We start from the raw sequence: 25889 nt of genomic DNA on the forward strand, positions 1-25889 counted from the left end.
TTTTATTGTTATGGCAACTTATTGAATTACAAAAAATAAATAAAAACCACAAAATAATACAAATTAAAATTTACAAATTTGATGTATGTTTCAAACATTTATAAAACTTGTATTTTATTTCAAACATTTTTAAACTTTGAATTATATTTCAAACATTTACAAATTTTGAAGTTTATTTACAATATTACAAAATATGGAAAAAAATGTCTTAAAATTCTCTAAAACTTGTTTTCAATAAATTTATTTTTCCTAAAAATTATATTTATTTCGATTTTAAAATGGAAAATTAAAAATAAATTATATTTAATTTTCATGTAAAAAAAAAAATCCTCCTTCAAATGAAAAACTTTAAAATTAGGTTACCTGGATTACAATGGTTACAATGGTTACAACCATGGTTACAGATAATATAATATAACCTTTTACAGGGAGTTACAAATAGTTGATAACAATTTATTGATTTTGGTTAATCATGATAAATAACTATAATCATAATATATGATTTATTAATATTATAATTGTAAAAAACTATATTATTAATAAATTTAACGGCAATTACTAACATAAGTAATTATAATAAAATTTACAATAAGTTGTCATTTATATTATATAAAATTATGTTAATTAATTCATAACAAATCTAATTATACAGTTTGAATTTTTCGTAAATGTTGATAAGCTCGTTCACTAATGTTTAGCGCAGGGAAAAGTGGTGACAAATTATACAACTGCATAAGTGATAACCCGCATAAACCAAGATAACTATGCATAACATCTAAATATAAAAAATAATTTCTTTAAATAAATAAAAATACTTTTTTTAAATATAAAAAATCTCATGTTGAAAATTTTTTTTTTAAATAATTAAAGAATTTAAAAGTAAAAAGTTAACAGATTAACAAGTATCATTGTAACAAATGAGGTTTATATAAAGTTATATACATATAATTTTATAAATTTATATTATTAGTTTTAAAAATTTATAAAAACTTTATATAAATATTTATGTAAATATACTTTAAATATTTAATGTTTTACAAAAATAATTGTCAAACATTTACTTGCATGTTGCACAGTGTACCCAGAATATTGCTTTTTGGAAAAAACTTAAAACTCTAATTATTTATAAAACCTTGAGAAAATTTTAGTATAATCCTTATTTGTGCCAAGAATCTCAGACCCATGGAATGAGGAATAATGGCAAGGAGGGCCGCTAAGGGTCAAGCCCAACACTTTTCTAAAATTTTTTAAATAAATTATAACAAAAAAATTAAACATCAAAAGATTTTTTTTTAATTTGCATGATACCTCATTGTCCCCCATATAGCGCCACAATCCCTGTGACTAGCTAGCTATGTTGCTTTGAGGTCAGCTTACATGATGCTGGTATGTGGTACGACTAACATATGGCTAATGGCTGACTAATATAATTTTACGGTAAAGATTTAATATTTGATATCAAATATAATTGAATTATTAAACACAAAAATAATTTAATATTAAACACAAATATACAAAAATACAAATCTTTATTTTATATTATCATACAAAACATTTTTGAATGATCATTTTTTTATCACATGTGCGTATTAATTTGCAATGAAATCTGTCTTGCTATACAGCATGGTCCTGATTTATAATGTATTTATTCCAACTTTCTCCTGACTGCTCAGAGTACCTAGCAATAGATTACCCATCTGTAATCACAGACAATTCTCAGGCATGTGCACACATTTGACACACTGGGGCTAAGCATAGCCCATGGAAATGTCTTTTTATGAAATATTATCAATCCATAACTTTAACTTTATCACGATCAACTTTTTTGTTAGAATCAACATGTTGATTAATGCTAAGAAGTATGTTGACCTTAATTAACAAGGCAGAGTAGTTATCTTAGTCTTCTGACTTACAAATTCAAGAACAGATTAACAAACTCCTGGACTAAAAAAAAAATCTGCCATTGGTCTATTGTTGGTAGTACCACTACCAAAAGAAGAATCAAGGAGCATTACTGTTTTCTTGCATACAGTCTGAACAACTTTTTTTTTTGCTATTTTCAGAACAGTAATACATTACTGTGTGTCACTGTGTACATTAGAGTACAAATGCATTAATACTCATCATTATTAAAAAAGACTTAGATAACAACACAACAAATTTACATACGTATGCAAATCAAATTTACAACCTCCTCATTTTGAGAGGGGTGAAAACTTTGCATGGTCATAACTTTTAAACACTAAAAGATAATTATATAAAATTTGAAACCTGTCGATTAATTTAAATTTAGTATAAGATGGTTAATTAAAATACTTTAACTCATTGACCTCATATAAGGGCTTGGAGTATATTTTTTTTGTACTTTTGTTCCCAAGCTCTAGTCACAGCAATTTTTTTCAAAGCATCCTTATTTAACCTAAGCATGAACATATTTAAATTTGGAATTTTTTATAATGCCTGGAAGTATAATACTTGAAACATCAAAAAGTCCTGGATCAACAACTGCCTCGTATGTTAAACATATATTGACTACTTAAATTCAAATTTAAATTACAAAATTTCCGAACATTTCTGAGCAATGGAACTTTTCCCAATGAATATAGAAAGCCTATAACTTTATGAAACAATTGAGCTTATATGTGGGCACCTACAGGATATTTTTTGCAATCACTTGTTTCTAAATGAAAGAATATATATTTGTACACAATTTAGAACTGTTTTTAGTAAATATGAATATCTTAATCAAAATTATTTTCAACAAACAAGTTAAATAAATTTAAAATTTTTTTTGCTCTGATCTAAATTTGTTTAACATAACATAAATATGAATTTACTATTTAAAGTTGAAAAATAAAAAGTCAGAAAAATAAATTTTTTCAAACTCTGGGTACACTGTGTGTTGGCTAACAACATTTTATTTTTTCTATTTTTTATATTTTAACTTGAATAACAAAAGTATGTATCAAGAAAAATTGTTTTGCATTTAGCGAAAAAAAATTTGAATAAAGTTTATCTACCATCTGCAACTGATGAGCTTAGTTAATCAGTTACAGTTTTTGAGGAATAACTCCTAGCTAATTAACCCAATTAGGACTCTGGTCAGTTTGTCTACTGCAACTATGCTCCTTGCATAGTCGCAGTAGACAAACTGACCAAGGATTAAGTGATCTTATTACTATTTTATTATTAGTTTTTGCAAACAGATAATATCTGTTATCTGTTATATTATGTTTATCTGTTAGCATAAAAATGTCGAAAAATGAACTTATTTAAAGAATTGCTATTAATAAATACATTCAAAATAAATATTAAAAATATTTTGTGCACTTTTGCTATTGATATCTTGAGTTTATGAAGAAAATTTCCTTGACTCATTTAATACTAAAATGTTTAGAGTCTTCTAATGTTCTCAAACATTTTCTCAAAATAGAAAATATAAATGCAAATGCTAACATATATTAGCAAATGTTAACAGATAAACTTATAGTACCTGGATTCTACCATCATCTTTTAATATTTTATGAATTCAAATGTCCATAATAAAAAAAGAGAATGAGTTAATTCAATCTTTTTTTATAAGATGTCATCAACAAACCCTTTAAAACTCCCAGATTGAAGACATTAAATAATACATAGTGTTTTAAAAAATGTAATATTAAAAATACTATTAAAGCAAAACATTAACATTTTTTGTTTTTTGCCTTAATGAACCATGTTAATTAACTAGAATCATAGTTAAAAGATGTTAACTAACTCCAAAATTTAAATCAACTTAGGGTGATTAAGGAGCCCTGACCCTCCTTTAAAGGGGTAATGTATTCCACATCTAAAAACTTCCTTAATGTGAATACCCCTAATATCCATCATTGAAGTTTCAACATAGTATATGTAGACATACATAGACAAATATTGTTATCTAAAAACTACCTGGGTGAACATCTGGCCATTTGCTGAAACCACCAACTAGAGTGTCTTGTGTTGAAATTATAAATTCATTATTTGATTCAAAGTTTGAATATTTAAGAAAATCTAGCATCTAAAAAAAAAAAAATGTTTACTTTTCTTAACTCTCAATTGCTTAGTTTTCAGTTCTCAATTACTTAGTTCCCAGTTCTCTAATTATATTGTTCTCATAGTTAACCAAGTTTTTTATAATGAAAATTATGTTAATCACAATAACAATAATGATTATTAGGGTGACACTTCACAGAAGAAACAAGCAGTTATTATTTGTAAAAAAAAATGAATATTCAAAGTTTCCATATTATTTTTTTAAACTTGTTTAAACTCTATCAAAATAAGTATTCTGAGAATTTTGAAAAACTACCTTTAGAGAAGCCCCAACCCAAAATGAATAGCAAGTATCTACAGGTTTATTTGGTCTTCCTTGAAAACCACTTTTTTGTCGTTTTAAGCACCATCTTTTTAAAAATTTGATTTCTTTTTCATTAAAACATTCTTCTAGTTTATCCATTAAAATCAAAGATGCAACTCCACAATATGTAGAACCTCCTGAATTTAAATGTAAATCAAAAAGCTGAACATCCTAAATGTTAATTAAAAACTAGACCACATCTATTTATATATATATATATACAAACATAAATGTATATACAACAAAAAAGCTGACTTTTTTTCTATATGGTATTTTCAGAAAATGAAGAAAAAAATGAATAATAATAAAAAAACCTCTACTTATTTATAAATTTGCAAGAGAGTTGCTGCTACATTACTGCTACATGGAATAAGGTTCAATGTAGTAGTAACTTCCTTGCAAATTTATAAATAAGTAAAGTTTAAACTGAATTGAATAACTACTGCTTGATACATAAAAAATAAAAAAGCATTTGTTACTTCTAAATTTCTTAAAATAAAGTTTAAAAAATTAAAAAAAAAATTTTCTATGATTTTACAGTTGGTTATAAAAGTTTATTAAAACACAACACAGTAGATAACATACTCTCAATTCTTAACAAGATTAGGATGGATTATGGTTTGATATTGAAATATCTACACATATTTTTTTATAAATTTTGTGAGAATTTTTTTTTGTATTTAACTTTTAAAAAATTAATATTAATCTTTTTAATTACTTTTATAACACAGTTATTGACTATAGTGTTTTTCTTTTTGTAGTTGTAAGTTTAATGTTTTGTTTTGTTTTTTACAACTTTATCACTATCAAATTTAAGTTAATTCGTCCCATCAAAACAAAGTACACAATTTTGCATAAACTAAAATTATGAAGACCAGATAATTTTCCAGATATCAGATTCACAATTCAACTCTTGCACAAATAATATATTCTCAATCACATATTACGAATTCTAAATTACATGTTGTATTTTTCAATTACATGTTAAGATTTTTTAATTACAAATTTCATGTTCTTAATTACATCTCGAAAAGTGTATTGATCCATTGCAGCAACCTTCTATCTTGTTCAAGACAAGGTACAATCATGCTAATACAATGAATAGCTATTGCACTGATTGCCATAGTAAAGTTCACAAAAAAAAAACAGTTGAGAACCTTAGGTTAATGTAACTTTTTAAAATATATGGAAACGATTTAAATTATTGTTAAGGTAGAAACATAACTCATTTTTAAAGTGACAAAAAAGAAATATTATTTATGTTGTAAATATGAATGTCTCATGTATATCAATGCATATATATATATATATATATATATATATATATATATATATATATATATATATATATATATATATATATATATGTGTGTGTGTATATATATATATATGTATACATATATATATATATATATATATATATATATATATATATATATATATATATATATATATATATATATATGTATATATATATGCACATATATATATATATATATATATATATATATATATATATATATATATATATATATATATATATGTTCAAATTTTAACACACATTAGGCCATATTTTTGATTTTAAAGTTTTCATTTTTTTTTGCAGTTTTCATTGGTCATTTTAAAAAATGACCCAGGATTTTTCAGTATATCTAGATCCTAAACTACAAACTCCTTATAAACAGTGCTTTGTAACATTTGCACTACATAAAGTAATTTCTAATTTTTATAAAAAAAAAATACAACATGAAAATGAAAAGTTTTAGAAAACTTTTTCAAATTATTTGCCAAAAGTAATGCAACTTAAAGGATTTTGTTCTCAATATTTAGTTCTTGCAAATTTAAATGCGTAATATTTGTTTTCTCAAATAAATTTGAAATATCAAAAGTTAAAAAATTATAAAAAATCAATATAGTTATGGTATTGGAAAAATTTAGTTTAATAGCAGTTTTACATACTGATTTCAAAAATCGTGGAAACTCTAGTATATAACATCAGCCCTCGGGATTAGGGTACCAACTTTTTTTTGCCCACCTCTTAAAAAGAATGAGGTCGGCAAATTATTGCCAACCTCGTTTTTACTAATTCCGAGGGTTGTAACATCCATAATAAAAATGGGATATATCATCTGCAATAGTATTAGTTTAACTGATTGTAAAGGAAACATTGCAGACCTAATAAGAGCAAGTTTCTAACCAGACCTAATAAGAGCAAGTTTCTAACCAGACCTAATAAGAGCAAGTTTCCTGTTTATAAAAAACTAATCAAGTTGGTAAAGTCTAGATTTAAACTTAAAATCCTGTTGCTTTTACTCATAAGTTATAGATGAGCACTATCTAAACCAAACAACTTTTAAAAAAAAATAACTTTTTACCATGTGCCTCCAATTGAGGTCCTTGCGATAATCCATAATCATATGACTAAAAAAACATAATGACCAGCAATTTAAACTTGATTTAAATTTAAAAATTGGAAGAAAAAAAAAAATTTTTTCTAAAGAAAAAGATGTATTGAATATATTAAAATGATGATTTAAAAAGCTGTAAAAAAAATTTCTACATATAATTTAACCACACTTTTAAAACAAATGTAAACTAAATTTTTAATAGATAAGCATATATACATGTACTCAAAAAAAAAAGCTCACCATACTCATGCGAATATAATTTACAGCACTCGTTTTATCTAAACCATTCCAATCTTGAAGAATATAAGAAATACAACAAGCACAATATAAAAACCGCATATCATTTTCATTTTTATCTTGAGTAGAATAAAAACTAAATAAACAGAAAATTTAATTTAGAAAAAAACATATTTAAAACATGATTTTGAACCAAAAAAAAAAACTGAAACCTTGAATTCTACCTGCCATCTTCTTTTTGAAGAAACTTAATTCCATTGATAATTGCATTACGATTGACACGAGAAAGATCATCACCTAGTATAATCAATGAGCACAAGGCAGTATAGGTCATTGCAATGTGTGAGCTTTCATGCATCTCTGATACTGAAAAAGATCCCTAAAAATCAAATCTTACAATTAAATTAATTTAAAATAACAGATTAATAAAAACTATTAAATATAAAACTTTAAACAGAAACGACTGTCAAACTGTAAACTGAAACAAGCTGACTGTAAAACTGTAAACTGAAACAAGCTGACTGTAAAACTGTAAACTGAAAAAAGGTCAAATCACCTTGTTGTGTGTTTATATTACTAAATAAGCTTCAACATAAAACCATTTCAAAAAAAAAAATTTTATTTCAAAATGTTTATTTAACTCATTTAATTTCACAATAAAATGCTTGTTTTTTTATTTCAATTATTTTATTTAGAAATTAAATAAACAAAAATTATACAAAAAGTTTGTATAATTTGTGTTTTAATATTCTTGCCAATAAAATATTTTATAGATACTCTTAACATTAACTTATGTAAATATATGCTTAATAAAATAAATATTTTAAATTTTAGATCATTTGAATTATTAAAGCTATGCATTATAGCTCTTAAAGCTATGTATTATAACAAGTCTCAATTAACAATCTAATACCAACTTGACAAAGTTGGTATTAGATTGTTAATTGAGACTTGTCATCGTAATCAGAAGTCTCCGTCTGATGCTCACAAATTCATAACTACTGCTTGGGGTGAGGATGAAACTTCCATTCAAACAGTATACAAGTACTACAAAAAGTATTCTACATCAAACATAAGTGATTATAGTCAGTTTTCAGATGAATCGAGGTCAGGTAGACCCAGTACCTCGACAACTATGGACAACATTGAGATCATTCAACAACTGCATGATAAAGACAAATTTTCAACAATAGAGCAAATTTGTGATGTCCTAAACATTTGCTTTTGGTTCAGTTTATTCAATAATCACCAAAAAATGATGAAAAGATCAACTTGTTTACAACAACTGTTGACGTCTAATTGTTGTGGATGAGAAGTGGGTTTATCACAGATCAATCAGCGGTAAACCTAGCAATCGCGCTTGGATTTCAAAGGGTGAAGAAGCTCCGAAACATGTCAGGAGATCCCAATTTGATGCAAAAAGTATGGTGATTTGTGCTATCTCATTTGATGGCAAGGCCTATGTTAATGTACTTCCAAATGGACAACCGGTCAATTCAGAAGTGTACATGATTTTCCTATAGAATATGCATTCTTATTTTGTCAACAAAGATTCGAAAGAAGGAACATGAAACACAATGTTCCTTCAGCACAATAATGCCAGGCCACATGTGTCTGCTGCAGGCAGAGACTTTCTTGCTGAGAAAAAAAGTCACCCATGTTATTCAACATCCATATAACCCCGACTTTAACTTGTTGGACAGACATGCTTTCTCTTCATTTGAATTTTATCACAAGGATTTGGATTTTCAGACAAAGAAAGAGGTTTAAGACACCATGGAGACAAACTTAAGGTCACATTCACATGATCATATGCAATGGCAACTGGAAAAACTGAAAAAAAATTTAAATGAGATTATTTTGAAGCAAGGTGCCTACTTATGATGCCTCTTAATTTAATTGTTCTACACTTATTCTTTGTGATAAAAAAAATTGATTATATAAAACTTTTGATTGAACCTAGTAGCATATGTTTAGGACAGCAAAATTTTGTATCATTTTGCCCTCTCATTTAACTCATAAGGCTATGAGAAAAATTAAAGAAGTTTGATTAACTTAATTAAGTTTTTGATTAAGTTTGATATATAATGTAAAACATTCATGTAAAATATGAATCGGTAAATGTTAAAAAGGGCGAAAGTCCACATACTTTACAAAATAGACTTTTTTGAAAATTTGTATATTCAAAGGAAAGCTCTATTATTTTGTTTTAAAAAGGTGGCTGTCAAAAGTTTTCTCTAGCTTGTATAGTATCTAAAAGTTTTGGTTTTTAGTTTAAAGGGCTGAAGTCCGGACTTCAGCCCTTTTAACAAAAAAACAATAAGTTCTGTGCTGCAGACAGCACAAAACGTAACCTCACTTTCTTGTTGTGATTGTATAACAGCTAGTCAATAAGCTGATTTATTACATGTGATCATACTAATAATGATTTAGATTGATTAACTACTTTTTTAAATGGGTGGTAGCGGTAGTGAGTCTAATCAAAAAAGTTAACTTCTGTGAGTTCTAAAAAAAAGAAAACAAACCCAGATGGCTATAAAAGGAACAAGATTAAGAAATCTAGGTTTATTGGTGTGGCATATGAACACCACAGAGGACAAAAAGTTAATGCTAAGTCTATCCGAGATTCTTGCAGGTAATAGATAGTACACAACTGATTCATCTTTGGCCTATGCCTAATTGTAATAATTCATCTATAATAAGTCAGAGTAAGGTTCTGTAATTTACAGTTGGCCTATAGACCTAGGTTGGTGATTTCTTGTTTAGGTTGTAAATATTTGTAAGCCCGAGACAATAGAATGAAATTTTTAGGGCAGTATACAATTACTTATCGAATATTAACTTAGATCCCATTTAGTTTACTAGACTAGGTCTAGCCTATAACTTTTTATATTAAGTAAAAAAACATCTCATTGCCCAAAAAACCTGTGCATGAGTTATTTTACCTAAGGCAATCAACGATTGGTGTATATATTCTCAGTTTAACAATTAGTGTATTATTCAACATTTCTCTTTGCATCTATTCATGATGTGAAGAGAAATATTGCGACACCTTGACCACAAAGGGCAGGCTATAAAGTCTTAAAACAAAACTTGCCATTTCATTTTGCACTACCTGTCTTCCATTCCTCAATAGTATGATGAACTCAACTTTTGTGTCAATAATTGGGGGGGGGGGGGGGAAATAAAAACCATTGCTTATCAAAACTTTTTATGGAGCTTACTGACAATAAATTGATTAAAAAGGTCAACCAATTTATCCCAATCAGAGGGCACAGCTTTTTGCCCTTTGATCATGACTTTTCAATTATAAAAAGAGAGTTAAGAAGACAGAGAGTAAAGCGTTCAAAAAATAAAAGAAATTAAAAAATTGTAACTAAAGAAAGTTTTTAGTGATTGATATAGAGAATTCATCTCTAGTTAAAAGTTGGTGGCTAGCCCATTATAAAAGAAATGTGACCTTAGTCGAAAAAATGAGTTAACCCAGAAACCAACAAACTCTGTTTGCAATAAGCAAATTTCATCTTTTACAATATGGTTGTGACATTATAGGTCAATGTAAAGCTTATGAAATTTATCAAGGGTATTGTCAAGCATACTTTTAAGATGAGAAAAAATACTCCAAAAAGTATGAACATGCCAGAACAACTTATTTACCCAAGCATAAAGATTTCCGTAAAATTTGCTATACTGAATGATTAAGAAAGCGTATTAAGTATATACCATATGATCAGATTGACTTTTATAGTGAACTACTGCAACAGCCTAAAACAGAAAGCAACAATGGAGAAGCAGAAAATGTTGAGGAAAATGAATAAACATAGCTGATAAAATTGCTGTAATAGACCTTTTTTCCCAAATACTTTTTGTTAAATTTTTTAATAAATTCATAAAAATACACTTTGTGAAGATTTATTGCAATTTATGACATCATATTTTATAGCCCAAAATTAAAATCATGTTAGAATAAGCAGTAATTATTTGTTAAATGTTAAAAGGGCTGAAGTCCACAGTGTTAATTGGTATATAGGTTCTTTGAAATAAATATAAAAAAAAATGTTTGCCATAACAATGACCCTATTTATAATAGGGTCATTGTTATGGGTAACATCAAATATGATACCTTGTTTCAAGAATGTCTAATTGTATGTTTATTTTATTGATTTATTAAATTGTATTGTATTAATTATTTTTCTAAGGTTTATAATTTATTGACCACGCTTAACTGTTCTTGATATATTTAAACTTCTTCATTACTTTGATTGTTCAGAACTTTTATATTTTAATTCTTGGTTCAAGCTTCAGTAGTAGTTTGATTTTTAAGTGTGCAACAAAAATTTTATTAAACCTTAAAAAGGTAAAAACTATATAAGAAAAAATTACAAAAAATTACTTCTGTTTGATATCTGGAGCCCAGAAATGGTGACCCACGAAAACCACATTTTGTTGTGTCACTTTCATCTAATACAAACAGGTTTTTATTTTAAAAAAATATGAAAAGATTAATCTAAATTTAAACTTAATGCAAATAATTACAGTATTTACAAACAATAGTTTATAAAAAACTTAATTTAGAGAAATATGTACTAATTTTATGAGGTTCTTTGGCCATGTTGAAAGAAACTTACCTAGAAGAAAAACCTTGATATAAAACTAGGATACAAAATTGTTAAAATTAAATTACATTTTTGAAAAAAAAAATTTTTAATTAGGTAGTGTGGTGAAATTAATTGTGGATAATGGAGGAGGAGAAACCATCTTAGATCAAATCTCATTAGTAGTACTATGACAATAACACTCACTGCTGATCTGTGAAACAGGTTAATGCAAAAAAAGCATCTGTTCATATTAAAATAAAGTGGCATAAGATGTATTCCATGAGAAAATGAGACTAATTTTGGTTAGTTGCAAGGTTTGTAATACACAATCTCAGATTTTTTTCATACTTTTTAGAAATGGTCACCTACAATTAAATTTGTAAAATTTCAACACTGATATCAAATTTTAAAATGCATTATAACTTTATACTCGCCAATTTTGGTGGATTTCTTTGTTGGTAAAATCAAAATGATGGCCATTTTGATTTTACTATAATTTTTGTTTTATGGGTTACTGTCCAACTATACGATCAGGCTAAAAAGTAGCACCAGCATAGATATGAGATGAGATGAGGAATATGATTATGATTTTTTTATAAAAAAACTGAGATTATATACAAATGAGGATTATAATTTATCTGTAGTTTATTTGCAAAAATTTAATTTAGAGTCAAAACAGAGGCCTTTTTACTTCTTGAATTTAAATTGAATTACAACTTTTTGAATTAAAACTGAATTATAATTTTTTGAATTAAAAATGAATTACAATTTTTTGAATTAAAACTGAACTACAATTCTTGTATTTAAATTGAATTACAACCAGCTTCATCCCCTGCTGCCTCATAGTATATACGTTTTTTTTGGCAAAAACTAGGAGAAGCTAACTCCAACTTAAAACACCCCCGGACTTGGTGAGATAGTGCCTTGATAAAAATACTCATCTTGAGCAGATGTTCAAAGCATCTGGCTACTATCTTGTAGAAGGCCTCCTAGGCAACGACTTAATAGGTAAATAGGTTCTATCAGTTGACCAGCCTTGCACCCCTTCTTTATCTATTAGACTGGTGTAAATGTACTTAAAATACATTGTTTCTAGTTTAGGATGTTGAATACTGGATCTTCTTGACTCAATCCATGGCTTTTCCTTGTGTCTCTGTTTTTATGACTAGGCAACTCATTATATTATCTCCTAATAAGGGTACAGCTCTAAAGCTCAGTTTTATAGTTCTAGGCCAAATGGTAGTCAGGTTTCCCGAACTCTGTGGTAGCTCTCAGAGAGACTGATTCTATCAACAGCTATAAAATATTAGAGTATTAACAAAACCATTTGTGCATGGATGGTGTACATTTGGTATGCCTTGTCGAGGCCACATTTGAAGCCCATTGTTAGGACTAAGGGTTTTGTAATAGTAATGAGGGAACTGCTTGGACTATTAAATAGTGTACTGAGTACTACCTGTGCTTTGAGTCAAGTTCTTAAAGAAATTTAAAAATAAGTACCATAAACTATAAAACACAAAACACTATCGTCATCACCAAGTTCTCTATATCTATCTTTATCTCATTAACACTCATGAACTTCAAAGTAACTTTTCTTCTGTTGAGTCTTGCAAATCTCTTGCAAAGTTCATCAGACCTATTTGCTCTTTGTCAGACTAGTTTGAGTTCAACTGTCTTATCTTGTGATCTTAGTGTTGATGGTTATTTCCTTTAATTTGCAAAGACTCCAATAGCCACATGTTTAGCTTGGGCATCTACATTCATAAGAACTCACCCATTTGTAGGGAAACTAGGTTTGAATCCACAGACTACTTCTTTACGTGCTTTTGTTAAGCACCATTTCACTCTATCGCCTATCTTTTGCCTTCCTGACAAATGCGCTTCTTATGTAACTTCTTGGATTCAGGCTGGCATGAAATCCTTCATTCCCTCTCGACAATTCTAAGTCAAGTCTCACTCTTCTCCATGGTTTTCCTCGCATTGTGCTGCTGCAATTTCCAATTAAAACCATTACTTTCATATCTATCAGCAAAACAATTCCCCAGAAAACAGATGTCTTTTTATTATATTGCTAGAAACCATTGTAAAAAGGTTTTGTCTAACGCCAAAGCCTGCTATTCTCAGGTCACAAAATCTCGTATTTCTTCTAAAAAATTAGTCTCTTGTGACTTCTGTAGAATATTTAACAGTAGCTATAATAAGGGCAAACTTGTTATTGACAATGGAGATGGTTCATTAAAAATTAGCTATTAGGTAGCTAATGTCGCTGAACCCTATTAAAAAAATAACACGACAACTTTCAATATATTAGAGGCTAAAAATTATAGAGCAAACCTAAAAACTGGGCTTTCAAGACACATAGAGGAAATTAGACAACTTCAGACAATGAAGTGGAAATTAAATAAAAAATTATTTTCAAAATTTATTTTCGATTCAAGTTATAAAAAATGTTTGTAAAATAAGCAGCATAGCTATTTTGATAAACTTTGAATAGGTTTTAATACATTGTCATTTATGACATTGGCTTAGTTAAATTGGAGAAGAATTGCTGTATATTAATATAGAACATTGTTTATAGTAGAGAGTCAAGAAAGTGCATGGTCCATAGATGTAATGGTAGCCCTGGAATTGAAATTGTTTTTTAATATGTAACTGCAAACCTATCACAAAATGAAGAACAATTTGAAAAAAATGACAACTGATAAGGATAAAATAATTTAGTAAAAACAATGAAACAAACTTAAATGTCAAAAGAGTCTTTGAGCAAGAAGATTTTAATTTAGCATTTAACCTTACTCAATAGATACACCCTTATAATAATTCAACCCTTTGCTCAATAGAATATCTTCAAGAAATCATAGCAGGAAAATATTACATCTGCAATTATTAAATTTCCTACTTAGGTTGACTCGTAATCAGAAGTTAATAATGAAAATAAAGACTACACTGTTAAACTCATGTCCTCATTTGCCTAACACTTTTTCCCAAATGATTTGCTAAAAATACAATCTTAAAATTCGGTAGTACACAAATCATCTTTTATAAGCAATTTATAAATTAGAGAGTTATAAACAGCCTCTGTTTTTTTATAATAAAATAATAATAATATTATATGTTTTGCTCTGTTTACTTTTTAAAAACTTGTATTTAGTTAATATTTTAGACTATTAAATATTTTATCAACATGAATTTATAATTTTAACTATTGATAATGTGTTTTTTTTAATATAATGAAAATTTTCATAGTAATTAACATGTAAAATCCGAATTCTATTTTTTTATTCAAATTTGTTTAATTATTTATTAAAATACTTTAAAAACTTTTTAAAAAATAAATAAATAAATAAAATATAAGTATGAAGAAAAGCAAAAAGACAACTGGTTACATGCATTTCCCATTTGCTTATGAAATGCCTTATTATTAAAACCTGTACAAACCACACGAATGTGAAATCATGAATGATAAACATAAATAGAATAAAATAATAAAACGAATACCATTTTTTGGGAGAATTTGTAAAGAATAAATCCAGTTGATAATATTCTGATGTTCGTTTTTTATTCTTTCCAAAGCATTTAATAGATCAAGCCCAGACAAACAAAAAAATAGAACTGTCATTCTAAAAAAATTCATCCAGATTCATTTATTAATCCATTCGTCATCAATCTAATAAAAACTAATTAAAAAAAAAAATGAATTTAAACCCTCAAGTTTTGCTAATAAAAAAAGATACTACAATATACATTTATATTTTAGAAAAGTTTAATAAAGAAATATCATACCTGCTTGTATCGAGAGACGAATATGGAATTGGCAAACATTGAAGACTACGAAGAAAATATTTAATATGTTTTTCCCTTAAAAATTCTTTGTTAGTTAACTCTTCCATTTTTGTAATAATAATAACTTTTTAATAACTTTTTTAGTCTAGGTAAAAAAAAACTCATTAAAAATAATCATTTAAAATTATAAATAAAATTAAAAAAATTGTCTAAATTAAAAAAAAAAAAAAACATCAAACAAATAACAAAAAAACAAATAATATAATAATACTTACAATTATTTATTATATTTTATTATATTTCAAGTTATATAAAACGTACAGAAAAAAAACAAATATCTGCTTTGAAGCTTAAACTTATCACTATTAAATCTCAAGCCTATATAGTACTATGCAAGAATACTTTAATTATGACCCCTAACTCCATTGCATAACCTTATAGCTTTCAAAAAAATGAGCTTGAAACCTTAAAAGGTTCAAGCTCATTTTTTTGAAGATGATTACAATTTTTAATAACTATATTTTTAAAATAAAACTACTTTTTAAAAAAATTTTTAAATGTAATCAATTAAATACTTAAGACACTAAGATAAGATAAATAACTTGCAGACACTACAGACAACTTTTATAATTCGTTTGGTGAAGATTAAGCAGAAATTCTATGCTCAACATAAGCAACAACCTATGTGATCAATTATAATTTGTTACTTGCAATATGTTATTGTCAATTTTTGTTTTTTTTTATTTCAATTTACCTCCCCAAAAACCTGAAGGCCACTACACTCGAGGACGCTACTTTAGTTGTGGTTACAAGCCTCTCTCAACTCTATAACTCAAAAACACGAACCTTGACAAACAAGGTCGCTGTGCAGAGAAACAGCGCGGTACTACCAGGGATGTAGTGGGGAACAAACTTATTGTTAATAAGAATAGTTTAAAACACTCTGATGATTGAATAATATTGATTGGCACAAACTTCACTCAAAAAAAGTTCTTCTTGGTATACATATCTTTTTCAATTAGTAATTTAACTAAACAAAAAAGTGACAATGTTTTATTGTTTTTTCTTTTTTTTTCAATTTTAAACATTTATTAATTTATGCTTAACAATTTTTATCTTAAGCAATTTTTTTTTTTTTTGGGGGGGGGGGGGGCATGGATACCAGTCTTCTACCAAGATAATATCTTGGTCAGGCACTGACCTTCCCAATTAAAATCAAGATTTCTTTTCTTCCATTAGGCAAACAATTTTCATTGTCATTCCATTATGCAAATGATTTTCATTAATATACAGTTTAAACCTTGATAATCGTTCCAAGTTGTTCCAAGAAAATCATGCTGAATTTCTGTGATTAATCATGCTGAATTTTTGTGATTCTTGTGTTACCACCATAAATTTTTTTTCTTCTTATTAAACTTTGGGATTGGATACAAGTTAACCAGTTCAATTTTTTGAACTAAACAGCCATTTTCAAATAAACTTTTATATAAATGTTTAAATCTGTTCTTTCTGTTAATTTGGTATTCAATGTCTAATTTTGAGAAAAAAAAACCCATCTTGCAGTCTTCCACTGATTGATTGATTTCTCTTTGTTATTCAACCATATTTTGCTATTAAATTCTAAACAGCTATTGAGTAACTATTAAACTTGTTTTAAAATCACATGAATTTTTCTTGGTTGAAATGTAAGACATTTTACTTAATTGAACTCTGTTCTGAAAAACCACAGTAATATTGTAAACCTGATTGTATATTTCAGTAATGTTATTTTTTTTTAATACCTTCCTGACCCAATTTGTTTATTTGTTCAGGGCTTATGTAGCTATATGTAAAGTATAACTATAAAGTCTTTTAGTGTTTTGCTTTTGAAAAAAATTGGCTCCTTTTTGTTGACTTGTAGACACACCAGTTGACAGGTATCTAAAAACCCACTGAGCTTTAATAACTCTTCCAGACTAATTACTATAAATTTGAGTTGCAATAATTTTTTTCTTTACTAAAAAATTACTCTGATATGTATTTGAAAAAAAATTACTCTGGTATGCATTTGAAAAAAAATTACTCTCATATGCATTTGAAAAAAAATTACTCTGATATGCATTTGAATTTTTTTATATATATTTTATATATATTAATTATTATTACATTATCTATTACTTTATTATTAGTTACTTTATTTAAATATTTTTATTTAATCATATTCATAAATCATTTTATATTTGAACTCTTGTAAATCAATATAATTATAAATTTTATAATCCTATATTTCAAAAGATCATTTAAATTGAACAAAGTCTCCAATCAAAGTCTTCTGCCCTTTTAGGATTAGACATTTAGGATTGAACTCCTATAATTTAAAAAACTCTTGAAACTCAAACATATTTTGAGACCCTTTGAGGATTTGAATTACATGAGTTCAACTGTAATTAATAATTGTTACCTAATAACATACTTAATAATTTAACTAATATATGCTAATATTAAACTTATCGTTTCTAATACTATTAATAATTAATATAACTTAATAAATAACATAGTAATATACTATTAATAATATATTAAACTTACTGTTTCTAATACTATTAATAATTTATCATTATCATTCTTATTGTAAAGATTATATCTAAAGCTACTTACTATTGCAATTTATTTTATTCTTTTTTTTTAATTTTGTTTATTTTACTTTTTAATAAATTATCTATATTTATACTATAGGGTTATATATTTTAGTTGCAAAGAGTAAATGATCACTGAGTGATAAGCCACTTTTTTAGCAAATTAAAAAGAGTAAATGTTTACAATTTACAATTTTAATTTACATAATGAAGTTCGTCAGGTCTTACCCTCTAGATTATAACAATCAACTTTGTAAGTTTTGCCACAAAATAAAACTTGCACCTTTTGGCCATCTATTAGACACATTTATAATCTGTGTTTCGATGACTTTTCTGAATGGTTTTACTTTGACTGTACATCAATCAATATGCAATTTTGTGTATTCTATGATCTGGAACTCAAGTGAAACAACTAAAGCAAATATTTTAACATAAATGAATTAAATAATTCTAATAAATCATATACAGAAACTTCCCTCCATCTAAATATTGCTTTACTTACATTTTACATAAAGGATCTCTTATCGATGATGTATTAATTCTTCCATAGTGATATGATTTACTCAGTCTGATTATTAAGTAGAAATTTCAGATAACTGAAATTACCTTACACAAACTTAACATTGAACATTGTATAACAGAGTCATAGAAAAGGACTTCTTTACCTACATTTTTATATCTTTAAATCCAAATAAATTTATATTTAACCATTTAAATCGTCTTCTTGAAAATTGTACTAATAAGAAATTTTAGCAATTAGTTAACTTTTAGATTTATTGAATGTAGTATTAAAATCCATTACTAATTACTTTAAAACTTCATGTTCTTAATCCCTATTTTCTACCACATTTCTTACTTCTGATACATATAATTGCAAAAAAATAAAACCATTATTAAAAATGTTTTTTATAAATTCCTATCCTCCTTACAAAACCTCCAATACATTTCTGACCACATAACATTACTTCTGTATTCCTGACATCCCACACAATAAAAACATAAAAAACATATAGATACTTTGAAACCAATACTGTTTTGCCAAAAATTTCTAATAATTATTGGGAACTACACATAAAAAAAAAATAATAAATACCATAAATTATCGATAAATTTGTTTAAATATATCAAACCATGGATCATTTCTTAAACCTATTTTTTTTTTTAATCATTTACAAAAAATGACTATTTAAAAAATTGTCAATATCAAAAATCTGATTCTCTAAACTCATTTTGTAAAGAAAAAAATTAATAATTTATTAATATATTTTAAATATAAAAATTGTATCATTTTTTAAAATAAAATTTATAAAAATAAACCTCATTTATGTAAAGAACACTTGGAACGGAATTAAGGAAGTCATAAACATTACACTTTTACCAACACTAACTGTAAATCCCAAAATAAAATAATATGCCATCTTAGATTAAACCTATGTTGCTAATATATTTAATTATTACTCTTCTTTGATTCAAGACAAGCTACTTTAGAAAAATTATTCTTTTTACAAGAGTTTTTAGATCATGCCTAATAAATGTCTTTTTTTATTGATTTATTGACCAAAAACAAAACATCCATTTTGTAAAAGGTTATAATACTACTTTAAATATTTTTCATTAACTTTAATATTTGGATCTTTATTAAATCAAAACGATTTCATTAGTACTCTCATTATCAATTCATATTGTTATTATAATTATTATTGACAATAATGTTATTACTTTTATTGTTGTTATTTTTGTTATTACTATTATTATTGATATTATTACTACAGTTATATAGTCTCTGTAATTAATGATATTAATCATATTTCTATTATTATTATTATTATTATAATTGTTGTTATTGTACTACTATTTAATAGTAAATAAAAAACAATAATAATAATAATAATAGTCTATTATTGGTATTATTAAATACGATGTGTTTACTTAAGATTCGTAGTTATTTGTAAAACCCTTTTTAGAAAAATTTTGCATAAAACATTTGGTTTGATATTAGTGATATGCATAGTTGACTTAAATTATTTGTCCAGTGATCAAAATAAATACACAAAATCCCAACGCGTCAAAAACGCAGTCAACATATAGCAGTCGACATATTTTTACAAATACACTCTCCGGTATTGAAATAATTAATTGGATTCTTGTTTCAAGTAATCCCAAATAATTTTCTGGATGCGATTTTTGAATGTTGCTATGCCATATATGGAGCTGAAATCGGGCATCCGTAAATATTTGCTTCGCAAGTAATAAAGAACCAACTTCTTTCAAGTCATAAGCTTTATATTTTCTTCTTCGTGTTATCCCCTTGCTTGCAGATCATCGACTACGTTTATTTTCTAGAGCAGTTACTGTTTTAGATAAATATCCGTGCAATTTGATATGCGCTTTTTAGTTGCAGCTTTAAGAAAATAAGGACTCAAACTTGAACTAAAAAATTACTATTATTTTAAAAAATGGAAATGATGGAACGTTGTTCCATCATTTCCATTTTTTCTAAGTTTTCTAAGACCAGATTGAGAGTTGTGCTTCCTTAACGTGTTGTAAACTCAAATTTGAAAAAACGCCTTGTTTCTAAAAATTCAACTACAAAATTGTTTAAGTCATTGAATATCTTATTTAGCAATAATAGCGTTTTTCATAATTACCTCTTTGTAAGGAGTGTAGTGAATTATTTCTTCCGGAGGTTTCTCTGGCACCATTTCTGATTTTCCTCATTGAATTGTTCCATTCATTATATCGCTATACCGATTTAATTATTTTAGTTAGGCCCAATATTAAAAAAAAAAGCTGACAAGTTTCTCAACAATAGAAGATATATATAGACTTATATAAATATATATATATATATATATTATAGACTAATTTTCCATTTATCGGAAGTTTTTTTGGCAGAATATTTCTTATAATTTTGTCTTTTAATTAAAAAAATAAAAAATAACATTTAATTAAACAGATCTCTGGTGTCTAGTAGTTTATCAAGATATTTTTCTTTCTCCATGGCGTCAATAATAGCCTGTATACAATGACGGATCCAGGAATTTTTTTTTGGAGGTGGGGGAGTAATATAATTTATAATGCTATAATTGTAATTTATAATGCTTTATAATAGCCTTTTTTGTAATGTAACTTACATACTTTTTTTTAAAGCTGATAAAAAAACTGAAAGAGCATAACGTAATTTGAAAATTAAACAGCATAATTTTTTTTTTTGTATTTCACCTCCCCAAGGCCGAGAAGGCCACTACAGATGAAGAGGCTACTCGTGGTTATAACCCTCTCTCAACTCTATAACTCCGAAACACGAACCTTGACGAACAAGGCCGTCGCGCGGAGAAACAAGTTTAATTTAAGCATTATTAAACTATTCTTAGAATTATTTCATAGCAGTGCAAACATTATATTAAATACAATTTATACACTTTTATGCTTTTATTATATGTTTTAAAAAACAGGGGCCCTGCTGGGACCCCATTTTTTAGTAGCCAGGCGCATAGCACCCATGCATCCTGGTTAATCCGGGGTGCATGGGTGCTGTGCGTTAAAAATTTTAAAACAATATTCTTTTTAAAACTTTGTTTTATTTTGGGGGTAGGATCTAATTCCCCTCTCAACTTAGTGGATATATCAAAAATATACTTAATAACACGATAGTAAAATATACTTAATAACACGATAGTAACATGACAAACAAAATATTTGAGAAGCTAGGCATTTATTGTTTTAGGGTGTGAAATCTAAATTTAAAAATATTTTTTATTTTATGCGCATTAAATTGAAGAAACAAGGATATTCTTTGATACTTATGAGGATTTTTTCCTCCCTCCAGCTTGTTGGATGTAATAAGGTAGTTGCGGTCATATATTTATTGATCTTTATCTTTAACTAAGTTTTATGCATTTAGATGAGAGTTTACGAAGACATTTAAATTGGGTTGGACGGTGCCTCTATTATTACTCGAAGCCTACATAAAACCCAATTAACTATAAGTACCTTACTAATATGTGGAGGAAACTATAAGTAAAATATTAAAAAACTCTCAGAGAAAACAAAAAAGTACTTTTTTTTTCAAAACAATCTTTATTCTTAAATATAACAAAGCTGTTGCTAACGTGTTTAAGATCACAAATAAAACCTCTAATGCATTTCCAAACAATTTTTCATACAGCTAACACAAGAATTAATGCATCATTAACCAATTTTTTGGGCTTGGTGATAAGACTAAATTTGTCTTCTTCCAGCCCCGGTCATGTAACTATTTTTTTTAAGTTACGACTGTAAATTTTTTTTTATTGGCAAAAGTGTAAATAAATAAATAACCACTCCCAAAATATGACTCGAAACTACGTCGTATTTTGGAAATAAACTATGATCATTTAAATAACAATATTTATCTAAAAAAAGTAGCTATTTTTCAAAATATCGTTCGTTAAAAAAGAAAAAGGATAGTTTTTTCTTATCTTATTTTTTAGTAAATAAAGGTGATCAAAGAAGATCAGTCTTATCACAGAGCAATGTGGAAGTGCATTTAACTAGAAAGTTCACGCCCTTCTTTTTTTACCAATGTCGTTTATCTGGCCGGGGATTTATCTTACATCGTTTAATTATTTTAAAAGTCTTACATTTATATATTATAATTTTAAATGTATATATTATGTATAATGTATAATTTTATATTTATAAATCATAAATTAAAAAATAAAAACTACTTATATTTTTTATATTTATATTTTTATTAAAATTTGCTTTATTTAAAAAGTTTGTTTTTTGTTTAGGTTTTTTTAAACAGGTTTCTATAATCGATAAAGTAAAATAAAATTTATTTGGAACCCTATAAAACCGTTGAATAAACAACGTTGCAAAAATTATTAAATACAATTAAGCAATTAACAACCTAAATTTTATACAAAAATTAAAAATTTGTTATTATAATATTTTTTGTGATAATATTTATGACATAGCTTTTCTTTCGAATAATGTTTAACATAAACGGTATCAATTCCAAAAAATTTCTAGTTTATCGATTCCAAAACGATTAGACTTTAACAGCTTTCCAAAAAGCATTAAATAAGGTATTTGGAAAACAGGAAGTTTTTAATTCGATCCACATTGAATTCGATGTCGATAAAACTTCACTCCGATTCGGTTCGACACAATGTCTCTTTAGCACCTTTCCTTCTGAAGATGATCCATCTCTCATTAAAACATAATTTCTAGAGCAATCCGAGTGTAATTGCATGTTCTGAAAAACAATAATTTTTAGAGTTATTTTAGAAATAAATATTTTTATTATGTAATATAAATAAGTTATAGGAAAATATATATAACTTTTTCTTTAAAGCCTATGATTATATATATTAATATTTATAATTAAAATTATAATATATAAATATAACAAAAGTTACCTCAACGGTTACTGCAATTCTTCTTCCAGTTTCCACTACTACATTCCAAATACATGATAATTCGTTCTCATATTTTTGAGGATAAAAAGGTGAACTTAAATAGCCACCCTCTCCGGTTACCAGACCACCACAATGAAATTCTGTTTTTAAAAGTAGATAATAAACTAATAAATAGATAACAATATCTGGAAAATCTAAAATAATTTTAAAATGCTTTTTTGAGACTGCTATTTCAAAACACAGATATTAAAAAAGAACCTGTTACTGCTTGTTCTTCCCATACTAATGAAAACTGACCAAAGAAGTTACTCGAACCTTTGTATTCAACCCAAAGACGATTTGAACTTGATAAAAATGGTTTTGCAGGTGGTGGCATTGATTTGTCACAATATCTTGCTACTTTCGTGGAGTCTGAAGTATCTCCATCACGTAGTATAACATACGATGAATCACAAACATCAGTTAAATAAAAATGTGAAAAAAAATATTTAATGCGCGTGGATGGCTTGGTCTCAATAATCCAAACACAAATAGGGTGCCGACTGTTTACTGCATCAGCACTGCTAATCGTTCCACTGTTGGCTCGAATAATCTCTCCACATTTATGCTCTAAAAAATTTAAATTTCGATTTAATACTCCACACACTTAAAGAGTTTTCACACGTCCTTAAGCGTTGTAACACGTCTCCAAACTTTTTCAGACGTCTCCAAGAGTTTTCACAAATCTAATTGTCATTTTTCAAACTAAGTCAAACTAGGCTGAAAAATTAATAGAAAAAATAAAACTCAAAAAACTTACTTGAAGTAAAGATACCAAAAGACATCGATTTATCAATTGCAGATATTACTAACTTAAAGTCAACAGTTTTGGCAAAACGTTCCTCAAAATAACCCAACTCAATAAAAAGGATATTTCCAGTTGTATATAATACCTAAACAATAATATAAAATCAAAAGAATATTGCCAGTTGTATATAACACCTAATTAATTGTATTTATGTAACAGCTGTAAATAATACCTAATTAACAATATAGAATAAGTATTTGTATTTAGGGATGGCAATCCCGGGATCCCGGGATCCCGAAATCCTGGGATTACAGACAAATTCATGATCCCGAAATCCCGGGATTAGTCTTTAAAATTTCCCGGGATTTCGGGATTGTAATAAACAATAAATAAAAACAAAAATTGATTAAACTTAATTTATTTATTTAAAATGTCTAAATTTTCGCTATAAAATTTGTTGAGCTGCTTATTCTCCATGCAATGTTTTCCTTTTATTTTTTAAATTCTTAACGTTAGCATGATTGTCACAAGTTCTTTAACATTAAAAGTTATCAAATACGGAAGGTATATTAAATAAACTTTATTTATTAATTCGAAGTATAATTGTTTTCACATAAGTTCATTTTGAATTATGAATAAAGATAATTAGTCAATAAATAGCTTAAAATATAACTTTTTTTTTTCAATAAGATAGAAATTAGCCTAATATCATGACTAACTACGCTGAATTCAACAGCACAAATCTCATATGGAAACATTTTTTAAAAGGAGCAGATGAAACAGCCTTATGCAAAGTAATTACATGCAAAAAAATATTAAAAATTGCTGGTGGTTCAACAAAAGGTTTTCATACCCATTTACTTTCCATACATAAAATTAAATTAACATCGCAGGAATCAAGTTTATCCACGACACCTTCAACTTCAAAAGAATTATTAGAACCGAAAAATAAAAAACCTAAAATCACAAGTTATTTTTCAACAACATCGAAAAAAGATGAATGCCTACCTGAAGTATTTGCCCGTATGGCAACAAAAGATGGCATATCATTTAATACAATTTGCAACTCTTCTGATATACGAGCTGGGTTAGTTGCACGAGGCTTTAAAAATGTCCTAAAATCACGAAACACTATTCGAAAAATGGTGTTAGACTACTATGAACAGGTTAAAAAACTAGTTATAAAGGAAATAATTGATCAAATATCAAGAGGCTTCAAGTTTTCCTTAACGCTTGATGAGTGGACTTCTTTTGGAAACTGCAGATACATGAATGTGAACATACACGAGTTGAAAAGTTATTGGAATTTAGGTTTGATTCGCATTTTAGGATCTATGCCAGCAGAAAAGTGCGTTTCACTTCTAAACGAAAGACTCAACAATTTTAAAATAAAACTTGAGGACGATATCATTGGTATTACCACGGATGGTGCAAGCGTCATGAAGAAACTTGGAAAAATTATAGAAAGTGATCAACAACTATGCTTTGCCCACGCTGTACAGCTGGCAGTAATATCAGTTCTTTATAAAAATGACCCCAATTACTTGGAAATCGATGAAATTTTAGATGATGAGCACAATACCTTTGCAAGTTTAGAGAACCACAGTGATGAAGAAAAAGATAATGATTGTATTAATGATTATGCTTCTGAAGAGGAAGATTGTATTCAAGATTCAAA

General features: G+C 27.0%; 2 protein-coding genes across 4 annotated transcripts in view; both read right to left on the bottom strand.

Moving 5' to 3' along the window:
- Window positions 1–313: 313 nt before the first annotated feature.
- On the bottom strand, window positions 314–15557 carry LOC100213612 (geranylgeranyl transferase type-1 subunit beta). Its single transcript, XM_065816715.1, has 9 exons — window positions 15405–15557; window positions 15120–15241; window positions 11417–11484; window positions 7248–7402; window positions 7027–7159; window positions 6754–6799; window positions 4331–4515; window positions 3931–4039; window positions 314–775 (listed from the first exon to the last, which is right to left on the bottom strand). The coding sequence occupies exons 1-9, from the start codon at window positions 15509–15511 to the stop codon at window positions 645–647; spliced, it is 1056 nt and encodes a 351-aa protein (XP_065672787.1). The 5' UTR covers window positions 15512–15557; the 3' UTR covers window positions 314–644.
- Window positions 15558–22875: 7318 nt separating this feature from the next.
- Window positions 22876–25889, bottom strand: part of LOC100198158 (cubilin) — an 80736-nt gene continuing 77722 nt past the window's right edge. For all 3 annotated transcript variants that reach the window (XM_065816842.1, XM_065816843.1, XM_065816841.1), the window contains 4 exons: window positions 24224–24356; window positions 23683–24033; window positions 23425–23564; window positions 22876–23261 (listed from right to left, as the gene is read on the bottom strand). In XM_065816842.1, coding sequence (XP_065672914.1) covers window positions 23055–23261; window positions 23425–23564; window positions 23683–24033; window positions 24224–24356 — 831 coding nt within the window. In that variant the 3' untranslated portion in view covers window positions 22876–23054. The remainder of the gene's footprint in view (window positions 23262–23424; window positions 23565–23682; window positions 24034–24223; window positions 24357–25889) is intronic.

The sequence above is a fragment of the Hydra vulgaris genome, chromosome 13, assembly GCF_038396675.1.
Source record: "Hydra vulgaris chromosome 13, alternate assembly HydraT2T_AEP".
Classification (NCBI taxonomy): domain Eukaryota; kingdom Metazoa; phylum Cnidaria; class Hydrozoa; order Anthoathecata; family Hydridae; genus Hydra; species Hydra vulgaris.

Bases quoted from the DNA above. Each gene is read 5' to 3' on its own strand.
- LOC100213612 (XM_065816715.1), bottom strand. From the start codon at position 15,511: ATGGAAGAGTTAACTAACAAAGAATTTTTAAGGGAAAAACATATTAAA. The intron at 6,800-7,026 runs GTGAGCTTTTTT...ATGTTTTTTTAG, and splicing joins ATTATATTCGCATGAGTATG to TCATATGATTATGGATTATC. The intron at 4,040-4,330 runs GTAGTTTTTCAA...TTTTTTTTTTAG, and splicing joins GGGTTGGGGCTTCTCTAAAG to ATGCTAGATTTTCTTAAATA.